The sequence below is a fragment of the Solea senegalensis genome, unplaced genomic scaffold (genome assembly GCF_019176455.1).
Source record: "Solea senegalensis isolate Sse05_10M unplaced genomic scaffold, IFAPA_SoseM_1 scf7180000015670, whole genome shotgun sequence".
Classification (NCBI taxonomy): domain Eukaryota; kingdom Metazoa; phylum Chordata; class Actinopteri; order Pleuronectiformes; family Soleidae; genus Solea; species Solea senegalensis.
Window position 1 is genome coordinate 1 of NW_025321410.1, and position 10,563 is coordinate 10,563.

At 41.4% G+C, this 10,563-nt stretch overlaps 1 protein-coding gene across 3 annotated transcripts; it reads left to right on the forward strand.

Annotated features, from left to right (window-relative positions):
* Positions 1-1,018: 1,018 nt before the first annotated feature.
* LOC122762438 (ankyrin repeat and sterile alpha motif domain-containing protein 1B-like) lies at positions 1,019-9,881 on the forward strand. Of its 3 annotated transcripts, none has more exons than XM_044017619.1 (6): positions 1,019-1,125; positions 3,130-3,216; positions 4,236-4,373; positions 4,459-4,626; positions 7,494-7,585; positions 8,585-9,881. In XM_044017619.1, the coding sequence occupies exons 1-6, from the start codon at positions 1,066-1,068 to the stop codon at positions 8,631-8,633; spliced, it is 594 nt and encodes a 197-aa protein (XP_043873554.1). In that variant the 5' UTR covers positions 1,019-1,065; the 3' UTR covers positions 8,634-9,881. The 3 variants fall into 3 exon arrangements, with proteins under 3 accessions (XP_043873554.1, XP_043873555.1, XP_043873556.1); XM_044017620.1 differs by having other exon boundaries at positions 3,133-3,216; XM_044017621.1 differs by having other exon boundaries at positions 7,494-9,881.
* Positions 9,882-10,563: the final 682 nt, after the last annotated feature.

The following is a 10,563-nucleotide window of genomic DNA, read 5'->3' on the forward strand; positions in this document are numbered from 1 at the left end:
CCAAAATTACTTAAAAAGTCATAGTATAGTATGTCGTCCAAAATCACTCAAAAATGTCATAGTATAGTATGTGGTCCAAAATCACTCAAAAAAGTCATAGTATAGTATGTCGTCCAAAATCACTCAAAAAGTCATAGTATAGTATGTCGTCCAAAATCACTCAAAAAAGTCATAGTATAGTATGTTGTTCAAACTAAGCTAAAAAAAATTCATAGTATAGTATTTAGTCCAACAATCCACATAGTCATACTTTACTGTGACAAAAAAGTCATATTTTAGTATGTCGTCCAACAAGTCACCAAAATGTAATGCACTTTATTTCTATAACCCTTTCAACAACCCACAATTGAAACAAAGTCATCATCATCATCTAACCGCTTTATCCTCCACCAGAGGGTCGCGGGGGGTGCTGTACCAATCTCAGCTTCATCGGGCGATAGGCGGGGTACACCCTGGACAGTTATTGAAACAAAGTGCTTGACAAAATAAAAGCATCGCAGACAAACAGTATAGTAAGACACTGTAGCCAGACTCTCTTTCCGGTGCCGAGGGAGAGATTGACAGAACTGTCTTCCATTTGAAATTTGCCATGCATTATGGATAAACCACCATATTCGCCATAATATTTGGCAGAGCTATCATTGAGTCACAGAGTCACAAATCAGATAAAAAAAGCTGTAAATGTTTCTCCTCTAATTCACTATGAGCCTCGTTAGTGTCCAACTTTAGAGGATAAGGCAGGAAAGAGAGCGCAAGGTGCAGCCTTATGTTGAATAAACATTGTCCCTGTAAAACACTGGCTGTCTCTGGCTTCTTTATTAAATTTATCAGGTTGAACCTGAACCTGACCGTGAACTTGTGTCCAGACAGAAGGTGTTGGTCTTCAGGTGATGCCACCACTGCTGTGTGTAACAAAATGTTACTGCCCCAGAACATAAACCCACTTAACAAATGAAGTTGATTATTGATCAAACTACACTGTGCAAAATGTGGACTGCTCCTGCTCTTACCAAACCTTCACTAAACCTGTGTGTGTTTGTGTCTCCTCCACAGTATCTGGGCTCCATGCTGGTGAAAGAGCTGAGAGGGACAGAGTCCACACAAGATGCTTGTGCCAAAATGAGGGTAAAGCACAGTTTCATACATTTTACAAGTGCTGCAGTCATGTTTGTCTCCAAGTGCATGAACCTGACCTGAAGAGGAATCATCTTGGTCTTTTTGTAGATTAGATTACACTGGTCAGACGCTATCAAACATCTTTCAGGGAATAATTAGAATGTTATCTTTTCATGGAAAGAAATCATGTGGCCACTCTGATGACAGGACCTTTAATTCTGGCCTCACACTCTTGGTGCTCTTTCACTTAAACACCCCAATTATTATGTAGACTGTACGTCGAGGGATTCATTTGTATTATCCTTGCTTGGGTGGCTCAGTGCCCCACGAATCCCCTTTTACCTAAAATCACCTTATTTCTTCCTCCCACTCAGTGTCACTCAGCTTCACACTCTGTTTCCATTTCCTATTACAACTCTCTTTTCCCTGCTATCCATGTCTTCTGCTCCAGCTTCTGTCCTCATGTTTTTTTCATATTCCACTGTATCACTGTCTCCTCCAGTCTTCAGTTAATCTCTCTCCCTTTCATCCAGAGATGCAGCTGCATTGTGAAGATAAATTATGAGATTCATGAGCAAATGTTTCTGTTCCTCTCACTCCTCATCTTCCGCTCTTCTCTATAGCTCCGTGTCTGACACACCTTTGTGGTGCACCAGTGTTGTGTAATTAAGTGAATTGCACATCATATCCTTCTCTGCTTGCCCCTGTTTCCAGCATCCCTGCTTTTATCTGTCACTCCATCCCTACACGGTGGAGGTAGATATGGATATTTAAATCCCAACTTCACAGCCTCGTCACTGGCAGCGCTGCCTTTGTCAGCTTTTCTGCAACTACATGATCCTGACAGGGCTGAACTGCAGCAGCAGCAGCAGCAGCAGCAGCAGCAGCAGCAGAGAAAAGAACAGAACAAAGACACAGATACGGAAAGCTGCGAGTAGATTCGACAGTGGGAGAATGAAAAGACAGAGTGTGATAGAAATGTGGATACTGAGAGGAGATGACAAGTAAGATAGTCGGAAAAGGGAATCATCTCACGTCTATTTCTTTGAATGTATTTAAGGTTTTGGCAGATAGAATGACAGCTAGAAGGGCAATGCTGATGTTGCCGTAAATCACACGATTCCCCAAAGCACCTCACTGCATCGTGAGCACAGACACAGGTAATTGAGACGTGTTAAAGTGCCAGTTTGTAATTAAAAGGAAGGAGAAGAGATAGTGTGGGAGCCTGTTATGATTTCAAATCCAACAAACGTATTGGGTAATATTGGTAATTTGAACGTTGTGTTTTAATGAAGCAGCAAACAACCTTCAACCACTGGAGATGATTTGAATGGACTGGTAATAGAGTTCATTTCCTTTTTGCTTTCTTACATCATGCTTTGCTCATTATTATTATTCATTTTTTTCATCACATGCTTATAGACCTAATGAGGCTTCTAAAACATCGATTATGTCCTGTTCATTCAAAGCGGTCACTTTTTCTTTCCAAAGACTACGCTTGAACGTGTATTACAAAACTAAACTTTCTTTACAGACAAAGATATTCTGATATTTCATACACACACACGACAGATGCTTGTCTGTGATGCATAAATGTTGGAGAATCAGAAGTTTTTCCACACACTGCGTTTGTGTCATGGTTTTCCGCTCAATTTCCTCTCAACTTTGCGTTTTTTCTGTCCTTTGTTGTCACCGCAAAACAACATTACTTAGCCATTGTCTTTTTTCTTTTGAGCAAAGAGGTCAAGCTGCGATCACAGCGCCATCTGCTGGACAACTCAGTAATTACTTCATACAGTCTGGCGCGCTTGAGGGCTGTATTCTATAACTCAGAACAGTTCAAGTTTGAACATTCCATAGCTTGAATTTTCATCAGTGGTGTTTGTCTGTATAATCATTGATTAGTATTTGTTTTGTTTTTTTTTCATCCTAATTTTTCTTTTATGTGACAAAGTCATGTCTGCCTCTCTCCTCTATGTGTCTCTATCTTTGTTTTTTTCTGTTTACTCCAAGAAGTCGACAGAACAGATGAAGAAGGTGCCGACCATCGTTCTCTCTGTGTCCTACAAAGGAGTCAAGTTCATCGATGCCACAAATAAGGTGACGCTCACGGCTTACTTACTGAATAACACGTTGAATGGTCATGCTTTTGAACACCAGCAGGAGGTGTCAAGTGTGGCCACAGCACTGATGGAAATATATAATGAATACGGTGTGAAAGAAGTACAAAAGTCAATAATCAGAATGTAATAAATGAGCTGACAGTGAAGGGGGTCAATACTTACTAATAAATAAAGACTAGGAAGCTCAAGGTTTGAAAGTGAGTCAACTTTGTGGTGGTGCCGAGACGGACTCGTACAGCATCCATGTACATAAAGCATAAAAACATCATGGAGGTATGTTATATTTTTGATTTTTCTCTTCTAAGGTAATTCAATTAGTAATACATTGATACATTGGAAGCAATTCATAGATGTGTGTATTATAATACTATATATCGTATCTATAATAGCAGTTATTATTTTGATATCGTCATGTGGTAACGCTGAATTTTTAAATATATTACACAGTAGATATTTTACTTACATCGTAACTGCTGTAATTCTAGTTTTGTCCTATCCTAACATGTCTTTACATTGACTTTTTTGTGTATAATTTGGTCACGGGACAGACTTTAAAGAATACTGCCATTTATTCTTACCTGGTACTGACTCGAGAGCATTCATTTAATCTTTCCCCCCTCGCTGCAAAAGGTGACACAGCAAGAAGCTAAAGATAATTACCAATCACTTATTGTTAGACACTCAAAAATATGCACAAGGATTAGGGTTAAATGTGCAAAATGTATAATTAGTCCAAAAGTACTGGCTGCAAACAGAAGTCATTTTGCTTAGACATACCTTACATTTTCCTGCTGCAGAACACTTTTCAATATCTCCATCCTGTGATTATTATAATATTATTATTATTGTTCAGCTGTGAATAATGTACCAGAGAGAGAACAATATAAGAAAATAAACGTACATAAATCAAGTAAATGAAATTGGGACATTGGCTTTATCTGCATTCTCTTCTCCAGTTAATTCATCTTTATCCTCTGCTCTTCTATGTCTCTGCAGAATATCATTGCAGAACATGAAATCCGTAACATCTCGTGTGCTGCTCAGGATCCAGAGGATCTGTCTACATTTGCCTACATCACCAAAGACCTCAAGTCCAGTCACCACTACTGCCATGTCTTCACTGCTTTCGATGTGGTCAGTACCAACTAAATAAACGCTATCACCATATCTGTTAGACCACATTCTCATTCCTGTAATCACATGGACCTTCTGTTGACAGAACATGGCATACGAGATCATCCTCACACTGGGTCAGGCCTTCGAGGTGGCGTACCAGCTCGCACTGCAGGCCAGAAAGAGTGGCCACGGGTCGTCCACACTGCCTGAGAGCTTCGACAGCAAGCCCAGCAAACCTGTCCCCAAACCCCGCATCAACATCCGCAAATCTGTAAGCAACTTTGCCACAAAGCCAGTAAACTGTAAGAGGGGAAAATCTGTCCCGAACTGAAATTCTTATACACATGTTTATCAGATTATACACATGTTAGGTTCTATTTTTCTATTCCCTTTCCAAAGTGGATACACATGATGGTGATGATTTTAGTTTTAGTTCCACCTTGATTTCTGATGTTACTGCATCACAGTCATAACCAGCTCCCCGTCCTAAATTTCCATCCCTCTACTCCGATTCATCGCAGTCTCTCATTCCCGCTCATTTACTAATTTCACGTCATTTTCAACCCTAGGATTATCCTGGAGAGCTCTTGTTGTGCATGGATGAGAGCTGTTGCCCAGCAGGGGATGTGACAGAGATGAAGCTTGATATTTGAGTGTCCTCTGGGTCACAGTCTCTTACACACCGGGCTGATTGATGAGGCCCGTTTACATGCGTGTGTGTGTGTGTGTTTGGAATGCTATAACGCTCCATCTCTCGTACTGGTATCTTCAACAGTGTCTAATTGGTTTGCTTAACACTGGCTTTGTGACATTAGATACTTGTGCCTCCCCATTCTGTCATTAATGATGTCTCGAAGTGCAGGCGCGATCCTTCCTTCCTTTTTTATGCCTCCTCCAGCCAGAGCGTCACAAAGTCTATCTGCAAACACGCTGTCAACCTCACATTAACCCCGACACAGCTTTGAAATAGTGCAACTACCGCGTGTGTGTCTAAAAGGACCTGGTATAGAGTTACGGTGGCTGCTACATCGGTGCGTTTGGAGCGTTACATGCTCACATACTGTGAGTCATGGAAAGAAAGAGACGGTGACGGAGGAACAGACTCATTTTCTAAAGTTAGAGCAAGAGAGAGACAGTGAGAGAGGAGGGAAAACAGCAGTGTTTGTGCATATGTATGTGTGTGTGGTCCTGTGAGCATGGAGATCATGAATGATGGCTTGTGCACACACAGTTTGCTGACTCCACCACAGTTACATTAACCATTAATTGCCTTTTCCGCTCTGTGCTTGTGTGTGTAGTCAATGGCTTGTGATGTGTAGCAGGGTATACTGCAGGATTCACTTAATATTCCTGCCACCTGCCAGCCATAATCTCCATCCTGCAGCACCTTCGAGACCCTTGTGCTATAAAATACTGTTGCTTTGTTTTTCAGTTTCTCCACACCCTCACACTAACGTTTTTTTATGTTCCGTGTGTTATCAACTGCTCATAAATCTCCCTCAACATCCACTTAACTTATCCTTATCAGTGTGCGCGTGTCTGATGTGAGACTTGTCTTTGATCTGCTTCGGCATGTTCGTCCGATGCTTCAAAATGGAGTTGAAATATATGACCATACCCGTGTGAGACAAGTGGAAAAATGTTGTCAGAGGAGTTTAAATAGCTTGTCTCCAAGCAGCCGATTGGCTTCTACTCATCCATGAGTCACATTAACGCTTACATTTATATGTAAAAATAACTGAAATGCAAGCAGAAGCTATCTTGCCTAATTGGCTGAAATGTCTTTTGACAAAATAAGCATCTGTTGCCAGAAGAGTGATGTCTTCATATTCATCATGCTGTGTGTCTTGTTGCCATGCAGGAGCAGCTATATAAATGTAGCGTAGTCGAGCTGGAGTTTTGCTGTGTTCTAGTATTGCTGCAGTCCCTCGCTGTTGCCAGGGCAATGACCACGTTGTTGCCATGGCTTTTGCTTTGGTTCTGAATTGTTGTTGCCATGCAGCTGCTCAACCTTCTGGTTTTTGCCTTGCTGTTCTTGTTTGCTGCCCAGCAGGCCCAACTTGACCATTATGTGACCTCTGCCCTGTAGGTCATGTCCCCCTCCAGCCGCTGGTCACTGGGCCACATTTACACCCCTCACCGGCCTCCTGTCCACCCTTCTCTTCCTCCCTCTCGACTCTTCCATCTTCCTCACAAAGCTCAGTCACAGGTCCTCCACGCTTTTCCTTCTCTTATCCTTTATTTCTACACGCCTTTTCTTTTAAATCAAGGAGAAAGCGCCATCTGTAAGTGCTTCCATTTTCTTCATCCCTCGAGTGTTTGTGTCTCATTCTTGAATTATTTACTCTCCAGTTAGCTAACCCACTACCACCAAGTGGTATGGTCCCATTCGTGCCGATATTTGCATTTTCATCACCTAACTTTGAAAAAGGATACGAAAATAATCAGTCTGTTCTGGCACCCTTCCATTGAGGACAATGTTAGACGCTGTCTGTTGATTTGTCAACAGAAAATCAATAGTGTGACAATAGTGAAAAAGGCCATGTTTTCCTTCTTCTTCAAAGATGAGCATGTCATGGAAACAAAAGCCATGTTGAGGTGTACTGTCACGAACCTGCAAACCATACCATGGCAAACTGTACTGTGTGTGTGTGTGTGTGTGTGCTGGTGTGTAGTACTGACGCTAATATCTTTGTGATGGCTGGTACTCACTTTCCGAGGATTAAGACTTGGTTTTAGACTTATGTTTTAGTTTAGGGTAGACGGAGATGGAAGGCATTATAAGACAAATATGTATGAATGTGTGTTAGTGTAAAGACTCAGGGCAGAATGTAACCTCCATGTTTGATGCTTTTATGAAAGGTGATACTTTAACATGTTATATGTATATAAAGGTAATCATAAATGCTGTGTTTTAGGTTTTCAGATCATTCCCTGTTCAGCTTATGTCATCACTTTCCACTACATGACTCTGTCTCTTTCACTCCACCATATCAATGTTTTCACAGATTGTGGAATCAGGCAAATTGTCTTTATGTCGATTTTCACAAACAGGAACCAGTTATGTAAAAAACCCGTCTCCTTCTCCTCCTTCACTTCTCCTCATCGTAAAGTCTTTCCATTACTGTTTTATTTCAGATGGAGCAGCCGTCCATGGACCAGAAGGGTCATGCCAATGTGCCATGGATTGTGGAGCCGGGTCAGGAGGCCAAGAGAGGAGTCAACACCAAGTACGAGACCACTATTTTCTAACATACACCCGCCTTGTCCACTCCTGTGTGTGTGTGTGTGCCTTTCAGAGGTTGCCCTGTACTGGGGCCCCGCCCCGGAGTTGGGCTCGAGCGACGCACGCCGCCGCTGTGTCACCTCACCGGCTGAAAATAAAACAAACAAAACATCCCGCCCCGCCCCCATTAGCTGAGCCTGTCCACTGCATGATGATGTTTGGCGCTGCGCCGTCTTTCTCTTTGTCTCCTTTCCTTTCTTTCGTTTCTGCTCTCCCCTTCTTTGGCCTGGGCCCCATCTTCCTGCCTGCAGGCCTGGCGCATGACCTTTGAACCCAGGGGTGGGGTGCAGTCCACCTGTAGGGGGAACGGTCAGCTTCGTTTTCCCCACTTCCTGTCTGTCGGTCAGTCAGCAGTCAAGCACTTGATGATAGGTGTTAACCCTAACTCCTGCCTCCATCCCTCGCTTCTATCCTCAGTTCAGCCCCTCTGTCGTCTGAGAGATTTGAAATAAGAACCGTCACAGTGTTTTAACTGTCTGTTCAGCCCAGAGTGGGAGCTGACCATGTCTAAACATGACAACAGGAGGAAAAGTGTAGACTTTTTTTTAAAATTAAAGAGGAGAAGAGATGTAGCACAGTCTAACTTTAGACTTAAACTGGTTCATTCAGCGGGCTACCAGAATGTACTTCAACTTTTTCATTCTTTATATCAGACTTGCTTTTTCTTTCTGTTTTTTGAACATACTAACGTTCATTTCTTTGACAAACAGCTTTAAACTTGACTTGTGACACAGGAAGATGTAGGTGTTTTTTTCAGAACATGTGTACATACCCCTGGGCATAACCCTAATTTTATTTGGGGGAAGAAAATCTTGTATGTAAAAGGTTTTAGCATGTGGCTTGTGAGACGCATGGTGGCCATTTTGGATTTGCTGAGCAGGGGGGCCGGTGGAGAGGCGGGGTGTGAGGGCTCTCTCGATAAGTGATGTCATCTCATTTGCAGGGCAATGCCGGACGCTCATGTCTATTACTGTGGAATACAAAGAATGTAGCCAGCCCTAAACACGGACCTTGTCATACATACAATGCAAAAAGGACTACAATGGACTACAAACATGGAACCACTGCAGTGTTTAAGGTTGACTACAAAAATTTGAAAATTCATCCACATGATGCTTGACACAGTAAAGTCTTTAACACACACTAACTGAACTACATGTTGACAGACGACCGTCTGCTCTGAATGTACACTTATTTTGAAGCAGCCTCAACTTTCTGCAACGACAGCAGGATCTGTTTTATGCAGCCAGCGGGGAGTGTTTGGGCAGGTTAGAGGGCATCTGTTGGTAACGGACACTGCGCTGGCTAAACGCACCACTGGGCATGTGTCAATGGTGGAACGGGAATGTGTTCGACGACGTCTGGCTGGCGGCTCTTTTTTTGGTCTTTTTTATTTTCTTTCAAGTCAGAAAATAACATATATATATACGTATATGTATATATACTGTATATATATACACATATACGTATATATATATACACATGTATATGCACAAGCGTGTAAATGTGATTGGACTAAGCTGCAACACGCTTCAACTGCAACAGGTGTGTCACCTTTCAAAAAAGTATTCTATTCATATTGCCCGACATTTTAATGTTTAATATGAGAGTATTATATGACCATGATGATTATGATTATTCTTGTGCAATTCTTGTCTACTGTTGTCTTAATGTTACATTATTTTTCTATGATATGCTGAGATCAAACTTGAGCTTGAGAATGATGGCCATCCTTTAAAAAAAAAGAGTAAAAAAGTCAAAAAAAGTCAAAGTAGACGACAGAAGTTGTGAACGTTGCAGTTGGCTTGCTAACTCGTCAGGTCAACCCTCCATCCTCTCTCATGGGGCTCTCCTCTAGCAGATGGACTATTTTAAACGCAGTATTACTGTATTATTTGGATGAGATATTATCCAATTATAAAATGTATATAGATATTTTGCCAACTCATTGTTCATATGTGTAATGTAAAACAGAAAAGAATAAAGGATTTGCAGTATATGGCACTGGAAACAAGGTACAAAAACATAAAGGTTGGAAATTAAAAAAAGAAAGAAAAGAAAAGTGTTACATGTAGAGATTGTATTTTGAGTGAAAACTGAAATGAGTTCTACGGTTACATCACTGCTGACCTACTAATGTACATAGGCTTGGGCTTCCAGCACACTGATTTTTGTAATTTTGGCCATTATTTATATCCTTGTAAAGCACATGAAATAAAATACAACTTGTACAACCATTATTTATCCTTGAGATAAAGTTGTCTATGTTATTTTCTCTTTTCACTTTATATAGAACAAGTCTGTTAAACCAATGATCAACTATAGCTTTGTTTTTGTAGTTTACATAAAAACTTGCTAAAAGGGGCAAGTTGTTTGGTATGTTTCACGACTTAATGTCATGAAACTGTTTTTGTTTTTTTAATTGGTGTATAATCACTTCAAATTAAGAATCCCAGTTTCCCAACAGCTACATATTCACCATGATCTGTGACATCGGCAGTTTCGATGCCTCGAAAGCCTAAACGAGGCTCATTTACATTTACAGTAAGTGACTTATTGTACATATCACATTTGAACAAGTCTTCTTGAAAACTGAAATGAGTTTTTACACTGTTGTAAATCAACTGGTTTATCAACAGAAGAGCAACAAAACTATTACACTAAATGACAATAACAGGGCGCGACACATACCTCAGGTTGAATTTGACAGCAGCGTTGATGAGGACGAGCCCAACCCTTCTCTCCTTTCACTGTCGCACATCCACCTTGACATAGAATAGAATAGAAACTTTCTTAATCCCCATAGGGAAATTACTTCAATGCATTCGACCCATCCTAGAATTAGGAGCAGTGGGCTGCCACACTGAGTAGTGCCGGGGAGCAATGGGGGTTGGGTACCTTGCTCAGGGGTACCCCAGCCCT